We start from the raw sequence: 20,247 nt of genomic DNA, 5'->3' as shown, positions 1-20,247 counted from the left end.
AATGAATACAGAAATAGAATGGGGACGATGATAGGTAGTGGTAAGACTAAGTCAACAGACACATCTCTCTCTATAAAATATAAAAAAAAGAAATAAAATGGATTCAATTCAACCGTCTCTCCACTCTCCTCGCTCCCCTGCCTCTACATTTCAGATCTCTGTTTCTCTCTCTCACAATCACGATTTACCGGAATGAATTTGGAAGATCGCGAGCAGCAATTACCCCCAGCGCCGCAGGGCGCCCCCCACCACCACCACCACCCGCGGCGGAAGAATCCCTACCTCAAACGCGTGGAAACCACCGCCTCCAAACCCAGGGCATACGTCATCCTCCTCCTGGTCCTCGCCTTCGTCCTCGGCTACCTCTCCCACTCCCACCCCCTCCTCTCCAACACCGCCAGCGACGTCCTCGAGCACAACTCCTTCTCCGACTCCTGCGCCGCCCCCGTCCCCGCCGCCGACGTCCGCCGCACCATCCTCTCCCGCGTCTTCAACAACACCTCCCCCTGCAATCCTTCCCCCCTCCCCACGTCCGCCCCCTCCTATTGAAGGAATGGACCAAAGGCTGGGGATCTCAGATGCCGGTATTCGAGCACTTAATCGAGCAGTCCGTCCCGCCCGCGATCGTCGAGGTCGGCACCTTCCTCGGCGCCTCCGCAACGCACATGATCGGAATCGCGAGGAAATTAGGGCTGGAGACGCAGATCGTGTGCATCGACGATTTCAGGGGGTGGCCAGGGTACTACGACGAGGAGAAGAAGAGCTTGAAGATGGTGAACGGAGATTCTCTATTACTGTACCAATTTATGCAGAATGTGGCGAGGGCGAATGCGACGGAGGAGATAATCATGATGCCGTTCTCGGCGGGGACGGCGCTGGGGGGCTGTGTGATTGGGGGGTGTATGGGGATCTGGTGGAGGTGGATGCAGCGCATGATTTCCACTCGGCGTGGGTGGATATTAACCACGCGTATAAGGTGCTGAGGCCGGGCGGGGTGCTGTTTGGGCATGACTATGCTTGGGATGGAGTCAGGAAGGCGGTGCATATTTTTGCCAGGCTTCATGGCTTTCAAATCAAGCTAGATGGGGAGCACTGGATTCTCTATTGATGATTTTTTTGGAACTGTTTGGGATCAAATGTTTGTGAATTTCTGCCAGTGCATTGATTCACTATTTGTATTATTGATTTATTATATCCCTCTCTCTCTCTCCATTTCAATTTTAAGGTAATGCTAGTTTCCTTCTTCTCTGTTTTTTTTTTAAGTTTCTTTTTTTTTGGAGGGAACCAGTTGCTATATTTTTAAATGTGTATATATACGTGAAAACAGTAGTAAAAAGGATGATTTTTAATATGAATTCATTATTATTGCAGGTATTAGTGTGGTACGGCTTTAGGCCTATCGCCTTAATGAAATTAATGGCATGATTTTTTTCGGTTGGGCATGGTGTTGACTCTTCGTATCTTGATGATTAGGTCTTTTGTGGTCTTTTAGCCTTACACCAATCAAAATCAAACATTTTTTTTTTTCGATATGAAATTTTATGTGTTGTTGTTTTATAAATTAACGAGAAGAAAATAAAGTAAGAGATGAAAAATAGAGATAATATTAATTTCATTTTAGGAAACGTTTCATTTTTAATAGGAAAACCTATAAAGAAAAACGTTTCATTTCTAATGGGATAGAGGGACTACTTCATATTGATATGCGCTTTGAGAGATCAGAACAGACTGAACGACCAACGCATTCTCTCACAATAGGGGGTGTTTGGTTTGGCAAATAAGAGTATTAAATGCCCAAAAACTAACATTTTCTCATATTTGGTTTGTCAAATGCCATTTCAGTAGGGCCTCCATTAATGACTTCGGCCCGCCTCATAATTGCCCATTTCATGAGTTATGGTATCTGCCCAATTTTGAAAAATACAATTTCTGCCTATTACAAGCTATTTTTAAGTTGCATAAATTCCAAACTAAACACCAGAATTTATACTAAAGAAACCATAACTTTCAAACCAAACAATAGTTATATTTCTTTCCTGCCATAACCCATAAGAAGGGAATCACTAACAATAGACATTCCTTTTCTCGAGAAACCATAAAAGGAAAACCAAACCACTCCTAAAGCTCATGAGCATTTATATCACATGCATACATACACCCTTATCCCCTTTATGAACATTGTTTGCTCGGTTGTTGAAACTACGTCAAGTTTGCTGGAGCCTAGCAGTTTTGAGGAAGGGGCAGAGCCAAAAATTTGTAGGGATGGACAATTAATATATGAAGGAATTTTTAAAATTTGAGGAAAGACATATAATAAGAGATTAAAAGAAATAAAATTTATCATGGATAATATATATGTGTTGAAAAAATGAGGAGGGGCAGTCCCACCTAACCCTAAGGTAGATCAGGCGTTGGGGTTTGAGGTGATTCTATGTGCTATGATTAAGTTGTTTTATTTTTGTGGACTTCGAGAGCATTAATCGCAACATAATTTGTCTTTCGGAGGTGGAGTTTACTTCCACTTGAATTAAATTTAGGACAATATGTAAATTTTGCTTTGTTCATTTCGTGTAACTGTAATAGATACAGTATGACATGAACCATTTATCGAAATATAGAATTAGAATGCACTATCCCTTAAAAATATGAACTATTTACATTTAGTTTGTCCCTTAAACTTTGAATTTTCTATTTATGAATTTTTTTTCTAGTGAGTGTGAGACCTATTTTCCATTAGAGAGAACATCATTTTTGGTACACGAACTTTGCCAAAGTATCATTTTAGGTCCGTGAACTTTGAAAATATCATTTTAGGTCTGTGAACTTTGAGTTAGTATCATTTGAAGTATTTTTTACTATTTCCAAGTTTTTTTTGGACAAAATACCCTCAATACCTTAAAGTCTATATATTTTTAATAAATTTATAATATACTCATAATTTTTTATAAATATTTTTACAATATATTTTTGACAAATTTTCTAAATATAATTTGACCTTAAATATTATCACTTAATTTTTGTGACATGCAAGTAAATTGCTTCTTCAATTTTTTATATATTTTTTTTTAAAATTGAATAAAGAACTTTTCTTTAATAATAAAAAATTGAATAAAGATCTTTTCTTGCATGTCACAAAATTAAATGATAATATTGAAGGTCAAATTATATTTAGAAATTTGTCAAAAATATATTGTAAAGATATTTATAAAAAGATCTTTATTCAATTTTTTATTATTAAAAAAGTTCTTTATTCAATTTTTAAAAAAAATTAATATAAAAAATTGAAGAAGCAATTTTCCTTGCATGCCACAAAATTAAGTGATAATATTTAAGGTCAAATTATATTTAGAAAATTTGTCAAAAATATATTGTAAAGATATTTATAAAAAAATATGAGTATATGATAAATTTATTAAAAATATATACACTTTAAGGTATTGAGAGTATTTTCGTCCAAAAAAACTTGGAAATAGTAAAAAGTACCTCAAATGATACTAACTCAAAGTTCACGGACCTAAAATGATATTTTCAATGTTCACGGACCTAAAATGATACTTTCTAATTTTTTATTTGTTTGACCACAAGTGTTCTGTACTCGCCTTTGGCTGAATCTGACTTGTCGTGCTTGATCGGGTTTGCAGATTAATGCCAAAAGTGTCCCAGCTGGTCGCAGAGTTTGAACCCGTGATCTCAAGGTCACCACACCACATCTTCGCGCTGCCAAGTGTGTTATAACTCATTAGTCTTTTTAGTTGAAGAAGGGATCCTCTGCTATGCCCCATTGCACAACAGATCCTGTTGTGGTACAATACGCAGTGAGATGGGCATTAAACAACAGGTATGTTTCTCTTCTTCCATCTCTTTTTCTTTTCCTTTTTCTCTACAATTTTATTAAATATTAAAAATGTCCATAAAGTTCATTAAAATTCAATAATAATATTAATTGTGATACTGATTGTGATTATCATTCGTAAAATATAAATTGCTGAATCCTAAAAATATAAATACCTAAAAATTAATTGAAAATTAAAGAAAATAGAATGAAAAATGTAAAGAAACGAAAAAGGAAAAGAAAAAAGAGATGGAAGAAGAGAAACATACCTGTCGTTTAATGCCCATCTCACTGTGTTTTGTGCCACAACAGGATCTGCTGCGCAATGGGGCACATCAGAGGATCCTCTTCCGTCTTTTTTTATCTCTTTTTTAATTTATCAATTGTGTAACAAAATTTGTATCTTTTAAAAAAAATTCATATTTTCAGTGACTGAGAATGTATGTATTAGAACATGTGTGAACTGTGAAGTGAAGTGAAGTGAAGTGAAGTGAACTGATGTTAATACAAGGGGGATGTGATAAAAGAAAATGCACATCTGTGTCTAAGAGCATCCACAATGTCGTCCTCCCGATGCATCGGGAGTGCTATCATCCGTCACTGTAGCCATGCGGACGATGGCGTCGGAACGCGCATCGTCCGCGGTATCCTTCGCCCCATTGCGGGCGAAGCGAACAATACAACGCGTTTTCGTTTTTTTTAAATTTCTTTATCTATATATACCTCACTTTTCAATCCATTTTTTCACACTTTTCTCTCCCATCTCTCATCAATTATCTTTTCCCCACACACCAATCTTTCTCTCATTAAAAAAATGAGACCCGGTGACGATTGGAGTACCTCGGAGGGCATTACTCTGGCCTTGACTCTAGCCTTGTGTTCATGACGCTGCGGCGGAATGCTTGGCCGAAATGGAGCACGAGCGTGAAGCGACGGAGCAGATCCAGAGGCCGATTGGCCGTCGGACGTTTGTCCGCCGCGAGCAGACCTAGCTCACTAACGTCTGTTCACGGTGGGGCCCGACGATTATTCACCGCCGGATTAGGATGAAGCGAGATTTTTTTCTCAGCATTGTCCACACGTTGGAGGCACGTGATCCTTACTTCCAGTATCGGGAAGATGGCATCGGCAGACCCGGACTTACGCCGGGGCGATGATGAAGCTGGATCTAGCTCCAGCACGGCAACCCCACCCCACGTTCGAAGATTACCGGTGGGCTACAATGAGGTTCTAGCTAGACATATGCCTAATGCGCAACCAGCAGACCATGCTCGGCTCATGTCCGACATGGTTGAAGAAATTTGGAACCGTAATGGCCATTGAATTTGTTATTTTTTTTATTTCGTACTGTACTCTTTGAACTTTCAATGAAATGAAGTTTTTTATTCATATTTTGTAGTGTTTATTTACTCAAATAAATAAAATGCTATAGGGATGACTATAGGATGGACTATATGGCATTTCACTGCAGATGAATAGGTAGGGGATAAAATACTAATGTGGTGGAGGATAGGGCACCTTATAGGACAGCTGCTATAGGGTGCCCCATCGTGGATACTTGCTGCTACTAGATTCGATTGTGTATAGGGTTGTGGTCCTTGTAAAGTAAACTAACCCCACCAAATGAACCGATAAAATAAAGAAAAAGAAAAAGATATTAGGCCCAACATTCAAGTAGAGTGTTTTCTTAGAGAGTAAAATTTTTTATAATAGCCCATTTATTAAAAAAAGTAACGAATTTTGTTGAAATATTTAAGGCCCCATTTAAGTAATCAGGCCGCCCAAATTAGTGTATAATCCACCTGGGCCTGTGACTAATTTTGGGGTGACGACAGCAACAGTGACATGCTTGTCTTTCACTTGGACAATCAGTTAAGAACAATTGATTTAACACTCCCACTTGCATTCTGCTTTGTGTTAAGTCAGAGTCGTTGAGCAGGTTGATTTTTAGAACAATCAGTAAGAACAATTGATTTAACACTCCACGTAGGATTAAAACACATGAAGAAAATAGTCAAAAGTCAGAGTCATTGAGCCTGTTGTCGCCAGTGGCGAAGCCAGAAGTTTTACGATGGAGGCCCAAATTACTATTAATAGTCATATAATTTTTTCGATGTTCGTGCATGGAAGCTCAAATAAATCGATATTTTCCGTATGTATAATGGATGAAAATGAATTTTTTTATACTAATGTTTAAGTAACAAACATACTACAAATAATTATTTTTTAATTTTTTTTACTATGAATATAAGAAGGAAGAAAGAATGAAATTAACATAAGTGTAAAAGAGAACTAATGATGGAGAAAGAATGAAAATTAACATAAATGTAAATGAGAACAAAAAACGCCACTTATGGGATTCGATGTAAGGACCTGATTAAAAGGAGACATGGCCCCATGCCACATGTGCTATTGCCTTCACATAAACCTTTGTTTATAGGGTTATTAGCCTGTAAATACATGAACTTTCAATTTTTTCTGTTTTTTCCCCAAAACTTTGTTTTTTGAATATAAATACATGAACTTTCAACTTTTTGTGTTTTTTCCCCCGATTCAAAATTCGATCAAATTGAAGATGATGTGGAAAATGCATACTTATTTTATTATCTATGTGGCAGAAAATGAGAATAAAGAAAATCTGACATGGATAAAAAGGAAACTTTGTAATTAAACTTTCTGATATTTCCCCAAAACTTTTGAAACTTTCTGATATTTCCCCAAAATTGAACGAAACTTTCTTGCATTTCCCCAAACTTTCTTCGCTAAATTTAATGTTAATATCTTGAAAATTTACAAAAATAATTATGATAAAAAAACTCATTACATTCCATCATTTTTTTCATTCAAATTTCTTCATAATTCCATTACACTTCAAAAATTCATCATTTTTCCCATCCAAATTCAACCATTTCACAAAACAAATATCACCAAAAACTAACAAAAAACTAGTACAATTTTTTTTATAAAAAAACTTGTAATCAATCATCGTTCCCTTGTGTTGGTTTGCTCTGACTCTCTTGTGGTGAACAAACTTTCATGACATTGCTTTGTCTAATCCTTGAACTTGATGTGCTTGAAATCTCCTTGTTCACATGTATTACCTTGTTGTGAGAAGACATCTGTATCATATACATTATGTTAGAATATCACATCAATTTTTCAAAAATGAGATTTAACAAAAAAACGTAAGTTTAATCAATATACCCTCATATAAATGTTTCCACTCTCCTCAAAACCAATCACTCCAACTCCTTTCCTAGCTAATGCCCTTTCCTTCACTTGACAAGCATTAGCAACTTGACGAGCATTAGCATTGGCAGAGATGGACATTTGTGGATGCTCTTTTCGTGTTCCTCGACTCGAGCCTACTAAGCTATTTTGTTGTGGAATTTTCTTTGCAGGCCTTCCCCTTTTACCCTAGAGAATCATATATAAATATAGCAATTAATATAGTTATATAAAGGTACAATAGGAAACTTCACTACCTTTTCCTTCGGTATTTTTTCAACTGGATCGTTCTTGCAACTCTTGCTGTTGTGCCCTTGTTGGTGACAGTTTTGGCAAGTCATCTGCACTCCAGTTCTTTTTTTTTTTTTGAGGACATTTAGGATCTTTTTCCTCAGGTGCTCTTCTTCTCTTTTTCTTGGGTCTACCGGGCATTCTTCTTATCACTGGAGGCTTGACAATGGTTTCTTCTACCTCGGGCCACATTCTCTGACCCCTAATGGGTTCCAATCCCACCTTATAGCCCTCAAGATATCTGCTTACTGTATAATAAACATCTACAAAGGTAGTTGCATCTTCATTTTTGAACCTTATACAAGCTAAGCCATGCACACATGGTATTCCAGTTAAATCCCAAACTCTACAAGTACATGTACGATCCCCGAGATTCACAACAAACTTATCATCCTCAAAGTGAACCTCAAATTTCCCACCCAACGCAGGATGTGCAGTGTATTCACGACTATCAAACTTTAACTTTTCAATCTTTTCCATAATATTGGGACAAATTCTTCCATGCACCTTCGAGATTTTATGTAACCTGCTTACTTGTTGTGTCATGAGAGTGCACCTAATTTCCTCAAACATGTGAATTATAAGCTTGCCTCTAGCTTCAACAATACTTGCATTAAATGACTCAGTGATGTTACTAGTAATCACGTCGCTACATGCAGAGGTGGAGATGAAAGCCTTACAAAATTTTTTTGTATCCCTGCCAATGAAGTCTTCATAAGCAGCTCGACTCTCTACCTTCATTTCTTGAATGGCTGATTTGAATTTCTCTACATAGGTGCTTTTAACTGCCTTCCAGTACAGTTTCTTTAGATCATGTTCCTTGTGTGTCTTCTTCCAATTCATGTACACATGGCGTGCACAATTTCCTAATTTTTTAACTTCTTCTTCAATGTCAAAATAGCCAAATTTATCAGGATCAAAGCCATACCTCCCAACAAAACTTCCCCCAGTATAATTTTTAACACCATCTATGTTTTCAAAACCACCTCCATAGTGAAAATAAATGGCAAATTCATCACTGCAAATAACAGAGTAGAACAAAATTGCATCATAAATTAGTAAACACTTGTCATTAAATATAAACTGGGCATGTATTTGTTGGGCGTGTGTATGGAGTACCATAATTTAGAAAAAGCAAGTAATAATAAATCCATTTTAGGGCTATTATCAAATATGTAGAAGGTAAGCATCCCCAACAAAAGAATAAGAAAATCACTAAACCCTACCAAAAGCATAGTTTAATATTGATCACATAATTTACCTATGCCATGTTTCTCTAGAAGATTTGGATGTCTTGGGACCACCAATAACTTTATCAATCATTTTACAGCCACTGTCTCGTCCAAGGAGATGAAAATTTTTGAGAGAAGTAAAGGGGAAAGGGAGGGAAAGGGGAAAGGGAGAGAACCGATAAAGGAGAGGAAAAAGACAAGGGTTTTCCTTTTTATCCATGTCAGATTTTCTTTATTCTCATTTTCTGCCGCATAGATAATAAAATAAGTATGCATTTTCCACATCATCTTCAATTTGATCGGAATTTTGAATCGGGGGAAAAAACAAAAAAGTTGAAAGTTCATGTATTTATATTCAAAAAACAAAGTTTTGGGGAAAAAACAGAAAAAATTGAAAGTTCATGTATTTACAGGCTAATAACCCTTGATTATATATACTCCCTCCGTCCCACTTTTTTTTTTTTCCTCCCTCCGTCCCACTTTAGGAGTCTCGATTTACCATTTTAGGGTGTTCCATTTTAAGAGTCCCGCTTGAAATATTCCATAAATGGTATTAGGTCTCACATTCCACTAACCTTTTTTCACTCACATTTTATTATAAAACTAATATAAAAAAGTAGGACCCACATTCCACTATTTTTTTCACCAACTTTTCATTACATTTTTTAAAACTCGTGCCGAACTCAACCGGGACTCCTAAAATGGGACAGAGGAGTACTATATATTGTTAAAAGCCTAATAGATGGGGGACCAGGGCCCCCCTGCCCCAACGTAGCTTCGCCACTGGTTGTCGCTACCAATGAATAATAGGCAGAACAAAAGTGAATTCGGGGAGGAACTGTCACACCATATGTGGAGTCGACGTCAGCTCCATTGGTAAAATATGGTGGAGTTTTTCGGCCTCACGAGCCATAAGTGAGGTCGGTCGACTCTAACTCCACCACTTATTTTCAACCTTTATTTATATATATAAATATTAAATGGGGAGAGGTTAATGTTAATGAATTTGTCAGATGAAATGTATGTAATCTTAGTCATAACCTACGTCATGATTTAAACATGCACAATTAAGCCTATCTAGTTTTCTAGAAGGTCATTTGCCTTAATTTGCTACTCATCCCCATTACTATTTTATTTCTTCTAGCCTGATTATTACTTCTCTTGAATTTTGTCACAAATCAAAATATGCTACGACTTTCAAATTTGGACTCTACGTGGGAACTCAAATCGAAATAACCAATCAAAACAAAATGACCATAGTCCATAAATTCCATTGACCAAGAGTTAGATGTTAAACAATGAAATGCTCAATCTTGAGCAACAAATTTAAATTATCCAGTTAGAAGCTAAGATAATACTTCCTTCGTTCCATTATAATTGAGTCGTTTGATAATTTTCAATATAATTGAGTCATTTAAAATAATACTCTCTCTTATTTTATTCCTCTCATACTTTATTTATCATTCACTTAACACATCATTCTTAATTTTTGTACCAAAAAAGAAGTATTTCAATCAACAAGAAACGGAAGAAGTATCAAATTGATATCCATGATTTACAAATTTCGAATATAATTTCTGAAGCATTCCATCATCATTACTCAAGGAAAGCTAAAAATTAAATCATTATTTTGTCAAGAGTAATACTAACATTACGGCAAATTTTGAAGACAGAAGATGATTAATCGTGAATAAATTTACCTACTAAATGTTACGGTTTGAAGCTCGACAAACACAACAATAACGCGATGGACTAAAACACACCAAGGATTTACGTGGTTCGATCAAAGATGATCTACGTCCACGGACAACAAAATGGATCTTTATTCACTCCACTCTCAAGATTACAATCTCTCAATCTATCTACTATCTCTTGATTATTCAATGAGCAAAACCGCAAGAAGCTCTTGATGAATACAACAAGAATGAGAAAAAATGATTGAGCTAACTAACTTGTATGTGTGTGTGCGTCGACTGCTTTTATATGTGAATGGTTACAACAGAATCATAGAGAGGTTGGATTCTCTAGTAACAAACTCGTGCTGTTACTCCTGATCCTTACTTCAAACGGACTCCTTCCGAGCTGACGTGGATAACCGGACTCCTTCCGAGCTGCCGGACTCCCTCCGAGCTGCCGGACTCCTTCCGAGCTGCCGGACTCCTTCCGAGCTGCCGGACTCCTTCCGAGCTGACTATCCACATTTTTGAGTTGAACTTCACTTCGCATGCAGTCACAACTCCACCTCTTCTCTTATTCTCTTATGCCATCACATTCACACACTACAAATCTCCACCTTGAATGTGAAGCATAGAAACACTTTGCTGTCAACCTTTCCTTGCATTCATTTCTCAACCATATTTACCAACTCCTGACAATAGTTGAACTTGGCAGTTGGTAATGGTTTTGTGAGCATGTCGGCTGGGTTGTGGTCTGTGCTGATCTTCACCACTTTAACTTCTCCCTTGTCAACTTCGTCTCTGACAAAATGCATACGCACGTCAATGTGCTTGCTTCTTTCATGGAATACTTGATGCTTTGCAAGGCACAAAGCACCACTGCTGTCACAGTTGATCTCCACAGCCTTCTGCTTCACACCGAAATCCTCAAGGATCCCCTTTAGCCATTTACACTCCTTAACTGCTTCTGTGAGTGAAATGTACTCGGCCTCTGTGGTGGAGAGGGCCACCACTGACTGCAATCCAGACTTCCAAGAGATGGCTGAACCAAATAGAGTGAAGATATAACCGGATTGTGATTTTCTATTATCCAGATTAGCAGCATAATCTGAGTCACAAAATCCCACCAAGGGCTCGGATCCCACATCATCCACTCCTCCATACACAATGCCAATGCCCTGAGATTGTTTAGCATATCTCATCAGCCATTTCACAGCCTGCCAGTGGCTTCTGCCCGGATTGCTCATATACCTGCTAACTACACTCATTGCTTGAGCTATGTCCGGCCTAGTACACACCATAGTGTACATGAGGCTGCCCACAATGTTTGAGTATGGGATCATGTCCATTTGCTTCTTCTCTTGATCATCCTTAGGTGCTTGGTTTCCAGAGAGCTTGAACTGCTGGCTCAGAGGAGTTGAGACACCTTTCGACTCATGCATCTGATACTTCTTCAACATCCTCCCAAGATAATCTCCTTGCATCAGCCACAGCCTCTTAGACTTCCTATCCCTGACAATGTCAATGCCAAGGATTCTTTGGGCACAACCAAGATCCTTCATCTCAAACACTGAGCTGAGTTGCCTCTTTATGCAGTCTACTTCCTTGATATCAGGGCTAGCTATGAGCATGTCATCTACATACAGCAATAACCATGCCACAGCTCCCTGATTCCTGTATCTGATGTACACACATCCATCAAACTTGGACTTTATAAATCCCAGCTTGTGCATCTCTTCATCAAATTTGAGATACCACTGTCGACTTGACTGCTTCAGACCATATAGACTCCTTTTGAGGAGACACACCTTATCCTCATCACCCGGAGCTATGAAACCCTCTGGTTGAAGCATGTAAATCTTCTCCTCAAGGCTCCCATGTAAGAAAGCTGTTTTTACATCCATTTGGTGTAATTCCCAGTCGAGTTGTGCTGTGAGAGCCATCAAGATTCTGATAGAAGCATGCTTTACCACCGGAGAGAAGACTTCATTGAAGTCTATGCCTTCCTTTTGTGAGTACCCTTTAGCTACGAGCCTTGCTTTGTATCTAAGCTTCTCAATTCCAGTGACCTCCACCTTTCTTTTGAAAATCCATTTACATCCAATGGGCTTTTGCAGATCAGATCTCTTTACAAGGATCCATGTTCCATTCTTCAACAAGGATTTTATTTCATCAATCATGGCCTTCTTCCATGCTTCTTTCTCCTTGCTCTTGATGGCTTCTGCATAGGTCAGTGGCTCTGAATACTCTATCTCTTCAGCAACACACAAAGCATAGTATATCATATCAGCTTGGCTGTATCTTGTAGGTAGCTTCTGTACTCTCCTTGGCCTATCTCTTGCAAGCAAATAGTTATCAAGATTTTGAGCTACTGGAGCTGGCTCTTCATTATTTTCTGGAATAGGACCCTCAGCAGCTACTGGAGCTGGCTCCTCTGCTCCTTCTTGTGACTGATCATCATCATTACCATGCATTCTGCCCAGCTCCACCTCAGTCGAAGTACCACCATAATCAGAGATACCTGCTGCAGGTTGCTTAATCTCAGAGAATGGCATCTTGCCTTCATCAAACTTGACATCTCTACTTATCACCAATTTGTGATTCCCGGGCTCAATGGACCATAGCCTATAGCCCTTCACACCAGGCTGATACCCCAACATAATGCACCTTAAGGCCCTAGCTTCAAGCTTGCTTTGCTTTATGTGTGCATATGCAGCACACCCAAAACTCCTAAGCTGGCAGTAGCTGCTGTCCCTGCCATACCATCTGTAATCCGGGGTATCAAAATCAATAGCTGAGCTGGGGCATTTGTTGATCAAGACTGCTGCTGTTGTCACTGCCTCTCCCCAGAATCTCTTAGGAACACCCGAGCCAAGAATCATGCACCTAACTCTCTCCAATAATGTTCTATTCATCCTCTCAGCAGTGCCATTTTGTTGGGGATTGTTAGGCACTGTTCTGTGTCTTCTAATGCCCTTTTGAGCACAATAACTCTGAAACTCATTCGAAAGAAACTCTAATCCATTATCAGTTCTCAAACACTTGAGGGATCTGCCCTTTTCCAATTCAACTTCAGAGCACCAAACTTTGAATTTTAGAAAAGCTTGAGATTTTTCTTTCAAGATGTATATCCAAACTCTTCTTGAATAGTCATCTATAATTGACATAAAATACCTCCCTCCTCCCTCAGAAACAGTAGGTGAAGGCCCCCACAAATCTGAATGTGCATAATCAAGTGGAGAGGAAGAAGTATGAATACCTTTCTGATATGGAAGCTTCTTGCTCTTTCCTAATGCACAATCCTCACAGCTTGTCAGATTCTGCTGAGTTCCAGATCTTATCAATCCCCTTTTGATGAGCTCTTTCAGGCCCTTCTCTGAGACATGCCCGAGCCTCCTATGCCATAAATCCAAGTCACAGCTAGTAGCAGCATTTACCTGTGAACTGACTTCAGTCTCACCAAGCAAATAATAGAGGGTGTTGATTCTTGTTGCCTTCAACAATTCCTTGCCTCCTTTGGACACTATCATCTCCCCAGCTTTTGACATGAACACACACCCCTTTGCTTCAAGAACACCAAGGGACACCAGATTTCTTTTAACCTCAGGTATATACCTTACCTGAGTAAGAATCAGAGAGGAGCCATCTTCATTTCGGATCTTGATGTCTCCTATTCCCTTCACTTGGCAGATTTGGTTGTTGCCTAGCAGAACGGTGCCATCACTCTTGGTTAGATTCAAGAACCACGACTTGTGAGGACTCATATGAAAACTGCATCCCGAGTCCATAATCCAAGAGTTGCCAATGTCTTGCTCAACTACATTCATTATCTGAGGCATTTCCAGATCTTCAGCAATATCTGCCTCGTTTGCACCATTCTGCTCCTCAGCAACCTTCTTCTTCCAGGAATGACAATTTTTCTTTAAGTGTCCCGGCTTTTTGCAGTAGAAACATTCCCTAGTTTCCCTTTTCTGAGGATCTTTACTCCCCTGATACTTAGCCTTTGCATTCTTGGTTTTCTGCATGGGCTTCTTGCCTTTGAATCTGACATTCAAGGCTTCTGCTGAATGATCAGTGGTGGATTTGATGGTGGATTTCTGCAATTGTTTGGCTCTCAAAACCGATTGCACTTCATCAAGAGTGATGGTTTTCTCCCGGCCATACAACATCGCATCCTTCAAATGATCAAAAGACTTTGGCAAAGCATTAAGAAGGAGAATAGCTTTATCTTCATCAACTAAACTCACATCAATATTTTCAAGGTCATCAATGGCCTTGTTGAATTCCTCCAGCTGCTCCTCTACGCCCCTTTCTTCAAGAAATCGATAGGAGTATAGTTTCTGCTTCATGAACAGCCGATTTGCCAAAGATTTCGTCATGTACAAGTTCTCCAATTTAGACCACACATCAGCGGCAGTCTTCTCCTTGGCCACCTCGCGCAAAACCTTATCCCCCAAGCAGAGAATAATTGCGCTATGCGCGCGATCAAGCATCTCCTGCCTTTTGATCGCAGCTTTCGGATCCTCTTCCACCACTGCAGCATCTTTATCGATAGGCTTCAGCGCCTCCGCCAGACCCTGCTGCACAAGGACGGCCTTCATCTTGATGCGCCATAACCCGAAGTCGTTGCGCCCGGTGAATTTCTCGGTTTCCAATTTCGTCGTCGTCGTCGCCTTGTTGAATTCCTCCAGCTGCTCCTCTACGCCCCTTTCTTCAAGAAATCGATAGGAGTATAGTTTCTGCTTCATGAACAGCCGATTTGCCAAAGATTTCGTCATGTACAAGTTCTCCAATTTAGACCACACATCATCGGCAGTCTTCTCCTTGGCACCTCGCGCAAAACCTTATCCCCAAGCAGAGAATAATTGCGCTATGCGCGCGATCAAGCATCTCCTGCCTTTTGATCGCAGCTTTCGGATCCTCTTCCACCACTGCAGCATCTTTATCGATAGGCTTCAGCGCCTCCGCCAGACCCTGCTGCACAAGGACGGCCTTCATCTTGATGCGCCATAACCCGAAGTCGTTGCGCCCGGTGACTTTTCCGGTTTCCAATTTCGTCGTCGCCATCGCTCCGCTTCCCACAGACGGCGCCAGTTGTTACGGTTTGAAGCTCGACAAACACAACAATAACGCGATGGACTAAAAACACACCAAGGATTTACGTGGTTCGATCAAAGATGATCTACGTCCACGGACAACAAAATGGATCTTTATTCACTCCACTCTCAAGATTACAATCTCTCAATCTATCTACTATCTCTTGATTATTCAATGAGCAAAACCGCAAGAAGCTCTTGATGAATACAACAAGAATGAGAAAAAATGATTGAGCTAACTAACTTGTATGTGTGTGTGCGTCGACTGCTTTTATATGTGAATGGTTACAACAGAATCATAGAGAGGTTGGATTCTCTAGTAACAAACTCGTGCTGTTACTCCTGATCCTTACTTCAAACGGACTCCTTCCGAGCTGACGTGGATAACCGGACTCCTTCCGAGCTGCCGGACTCCCTCCGAGCTGCCGGACTCCTTCCGAGCTGCCGGACTCCTTCCGAGCTGCCGGACTCCTTCCGAGCTGACTATCCACATTTTTGAGTTGAACTTCACTTCGCATGCAGTCACAACTCCACCTCTTCTCTTATTCTCTTATGCCATCACATTCACACACTACACTAAACAAATATAAACGTTTTTAAATTCATCACTCTAAAGTTCAATCTTTTTATTCATGCTTGCTTACTTATAAAGTTTACGTTATAACATAATCTGAATCCAAATTTTCAATAATTCACACCCAAAACCATCAATAGAGTGCAATCTAATTTCTATATTTCTCTCTTACTTTTATAATTTTCTCCCTTTCTTAAAATTTATCGTTTCAAATATTATTTTTAGGGACAGACAGACTAGAATATGATAGTCTCACTAGTTTATTGTATCTTTCTAATATTATAGTAATAAAATGATTACGCAATCAAATTATCAGTATTTATTTATAAATCGGACATTATAATAATCCATAAAATATTGCCACGCAAGCCAGGGGTTCGTAAGTTTTAAATTCATGTGATTTAGAATTTTAGATTGGTAGAAATCCAAGGGTTCCATCTTAAAACTAATTGGTGATAGGAGGAGGGGTCCATGAGACTTATATACTAGTTTCAGTACTAGTTTCAGTTTTCTCTTGACACCGATGTGGGACAGTTATATGTTATATTTTTAGTTTCAATTGCCAACACCCTCCCTCAAACCCTTCAAGGTGAACCGTGGAGGTTGGACTTTTTTCTAATCAATTGGACAATCGGCCCAATTTTTTTTCGATCGGTTGGATCACTTGGCCCAAATTTTTAAGTCCAGATATACTGTTGGGTCAGTCATTTTTTCGGTTTCGGCCCAGATATACTGCTAGGTCAGTTAAATTTGACCCACAGTCGGCGACCCACTCTGGTACTATGATAGAAATCCATGAGTTTCATCTTAAAACCAATTGGTGATAGAAGGAGGGGCCCATGCAACTTATATACTAGTTTCAGTTTTCTTTTGATACCGTTATGAGACAGTTATATGTTATATTTTTAGTTTGCCAACATGGATAGTGATTCTATTTCTTAATTTTGCCATGTCCACATTTCGAAACACACATGGCTCCATGTCACAGGTTTGTGTTGTTGAGTCAATTAAATTGTTTAAAACAATAAAAACAACAGCTGCAGCAGCAGCATTGACACGCCTTCATCTAAGTGAGTACATAAAAATAAATAAAATTAATATTTTTTGTCGTACTACTTTTGTCTCCAGCAATTAGAGTATGACACGTGGGAAGTCGTCTTCATTGGGCATCACCATAAATTTGTCCTTTTCTTCAGCCAACTCACCTGTATTAATAAAACATTTTAAATTGATATGCAGTTGTGGAAGTTCTTGTTGTGCCTCATGTTTCATATGAGTATAATATCTCAACCAAATAATTACTCTCATGTTCACATTACTTTAATTATATTTTCTTCTCCCAACGCCGTAGAGAGATTCTCGCTGTTGCATCATGATATGCAACATTATTAATTACTCACTTCATAGGATTAATGGATTTGACACGAATATTGATAAAAAAAATTATTTGTGTATTTTGAATAAAAAATTAATTGATCTCATCTTCAAGTTGGTGTTGGTAACGATTAAAAATGTGTTTTGGGTGAAGAAAATGATGAACCATATGGTAGAAGAGTAGTTATTCTTATAAAAGTCTATTTTTATGCGACATAGTGATTTTTTTGCCAATCACTCCAAACCAGCTCACTAATATGTCTCCAAATATGCATTTTTTTATTATAAAGGAAGCCTAGTTTACCTAGTGAAATCATGAAAAATAACTAAGAGATTTCTTGATATATACTATACCCGTGAAAAACAGTCTATTTGTGAATGTCACAAATTTTAATGAAAAATTGATAAAATATAAGAAAAGAGTGAAAAATAAATTAAGCAGAAGAGAGAAATAGAAAAAATGAATAAAATATTGGAGAAGTTCCCATTTTTTAAATGAGGTTTTTTTTCGTAGACACCTCAAATGAAAAAATGAAACTATTTTTCATAGACGATAGAAGTAATATTATGGTGGAAACACCCTAAATTACAAGTAACTAAGCATTGTAAATAAAATGGAGCAGTTATAATGGCAGATTAATGATTTTCAATTTAAGGTGCGACAAATAATTACAATGACTAGGAGTCTTGAAATTTGAGGATTCGTCCGGGAGCGGACCACCAACTCATACAAGAGTAATAAACAAACATGCTTCTACAAACACCAACATAGCTAGCAAGCATTATACATACAAGTACACTAATTTTGATGAGATTTAAACTGTGTGGAATAGGGCAAACATGCATCCTCAAATATAGTGAGAAAGGAGTGAACGTTTTGTGTTACAAGGAAATACAGTCTTCGTTGGTCAATTAGGTGGGGGTCCCACCAAACAGTTTCCTCATTTCAACCACACATATAAAGTAGGGAAAATTTTCACATGGATATTTAGTCATATGCATTATTGATTCTTACTACGAGGTATGTGCAATTTCCGGTTTTGGTGTTCATTCCAACAATCCTAAAATATCCGTATCTATTTTAGAGAGGAGACAGAATTTTAATTTAGCGAGGAGACAGAATTTGCAACGAATTATAAATTATAATCTTCAAAAAGCTAACTAATTAATCGCTAATATCATAATCCTGATGAGTTGGTTATTCAATTCATGGTGATCATACATACATCGTATCCAAAAAACGGAATTCGTGGGACTGAATAGTCAACCACAACTAAAAGACCAACGGTGAGATCGACCGACCCTGTACGACCTCGTTTCTCACTGCTCTAATCTTGCGAGGATGGCGTTTCTCAACGCCTTCTCGCATCGGAGCCCCTCCGGGACCCGAATCACGACGTCCTGCAGCATCAGCTCGTTGACGCACGACATGCTCGCGTGGTGTAACGGGAGCTCAAGCTCCCGGATAGCGTTCATCAGCCGCGCGGCTGGGTAGTTTGACTTGTCCGACTGCACCCGGATCATTCCGTCGCCGCCGACGATCTTCACCTCCACTTCCACCGACGACGACGACAGGACCACCTGGTCAACCGTCGTGGTCGTGCTGTGGTTGTCGGCCGTCTCCGTCTTGACGGCCTTATTGTTATTCCGCGGCTGCTGCTGCTGCTGCGCCTGCTCGAGATCGTCGACTTTCGCCTTCAGCTCCTTGATGTACGACACTGCATCGGACAGCAAGGAGGCCTTGTCCATCCGGGACACGTTGGGGACGACTGAGCGGAGGACGTAGAAGCGGTGGTTGAGTTTCTCGCGCCTCTGCCGCTCTGCCTCCACGTGGTTCAGGGGCGCATCGCGCCCCTGAATGGGCCTGCCCCTCCTTTTCTTTGCAGGGGCTGCTGAGACAGCAGCCCCCGCAAAGAAGTCCGAATCCGACTGCTCCGGCGAGTCGAGGTAGGACAGGATGTCCGGCTTCTGCATCTCCTTGAAGGGGAGGTGCATGGCGGGGTCGTGGAGGGTGGGGTCGAAGAGTGACTTCACCGTCTGCACGAGATTCCAATTCTCGGTGACTATGGCGTCGGAGCCGAGCTCGAGGACGCCGTCGTAGCACGGGATGCAGACCATGGTCTGCATCCCGTGGATCTGGGCCTCCTTGGCGCGGTGGCAGTTGTAGAAGCGGAGCTGGTTGGCGCCGGAGAGCCAGACGAGGGAGCCGGAGTTGAAGGCCTTGCCGACGACGCCGTCGCCGAGGGAGATGGACTGGGCGAGGGACATGACGTAGAACCACTCGGAGTCGGTGACGTCGCCGTCGAGGGGGTCGGAGGCGCCGTCGCCGATGAGGGCTTGGATTCCTCTCATGACCTTTTTTCTCTCGGGCTGGAGGGAGCCGGCGGGGGCGCTCTTCTCCTTGGTGCCTTGGAAATGGCCGTCGGCCCACGTGAGGACGATGCGGCCCGAGTCGTCCTTGGTGGTCTGCCAGAGAATGGCGTAGGCCCAGCAGTCCGGCTGGGTTTGGAGGATGTGCTGGAGCTTCTTCTGAATGAGGCCGGAGGAGAGCGGCTCGGATGAGAGGGATGCCGCCGCGGCGGAGCTGGTGGTGGAGGAGGCGGTGGAGGAGGAGAGGATTAAGTCGTGATCCATGGCCGGTGGTGAAGGTAATTGAGAGAGAGAGAGAGGTGTTTTTAAGGAGACAGAGACGGGATTGATTGGGTTAGCCTATAGCGTAGTGAAGTAATGGAGTTTTATTAGCGGGTGTTTCGTATCTCGTCCCGCCGAGAAAAGACGGCGGCGAGACGCGTAGCAGGACCCCGTCTAGTCCCGGTCTCGCCGAGACGCCCGTCCCACAGAGACACCTCGCAGGCTGTCTCGCCACGCGCTTGCGCGACGTGACGCGCTCCGGCGCCATGCGTGACGCCCACTCGCTGGCCCGTGAGTGGGCGTCGTCACTCTT

At 40.4% G+C, this 20,247-nt stretch overlaps 2 protein-coding genes and 1 pseudogene across 2 annotated transcripts; 1 reads left to right on the top strand and 2 right to left on the bottom strand.

Moving 5' to 3' along the window:
• Positions 1–627: 627 nt before the first annotated feature.
• Positions 628–1,249, top strand: LOC121791622 (annotated as a pseudogene).
• Positions 1,250–6,810: 5,561 nt separating this feature from the next.
• LOC121791621 lies at positions 6,811–7,567 on the bottom strand. Its single transcript, XM_042189491.1, has 3 exons — positions 7,318–7,567; positions 7,037–7,249; positions 6,811–6,951 (listed from the first exon to the last, which is right to left on the bottom strand). Exons 1-3 carry the CDS (start codon positions 7,399–7,401, stop codon positions 6,811–6,813), a joined length of 438 nt encoding a protein of 145 aa, XP_042045425.1. The 5' UTR covers positions 7,402–7,567.
• A 10,909-nt stretch (positions 7,568–18,476) lies between these two features.
• On the bottom strand, positions 18,477–20,031 carry LOC121791623 (transcription factor MYC2-like). Its single transcript, XM_042189492.1, has one exon. The coding sequence runs from the start codon at positions 19,935–19,937 to the stop codon at positions 18,624–18,626; it is 1,314 nt and encodes a 437-aa protein (XP_042045426.1). The 5' UTR covers positions 19,938–20,031; the 3' UTR covers positions 18,477–18,623.
• Between the last annotated feature and the right edge of the window lie 216 nt (positions 20,032–20,247).

The sequence above is a fragment of the Salvia splendens genome, unplaced genomic scaffold (assembly GCF_004379255.2).
Source record: "Salvia splendens isolate huo1 unplaced genomic scaffold, SspV2 ctg857, whole genome shotgun sequence".
NCBI classification, from domain to species: Eukaryota; Viridiplantae; Streptophyta; class Magnoliopsida; order Lamiales; family Lamiaceae; genus Salvia; species Salvia splendens.
The sequence above is the reverse complement of the archived record's forward strand: the minus strand, read 5'-3'. Positions and strand labels throughout refer to the sequence as shown.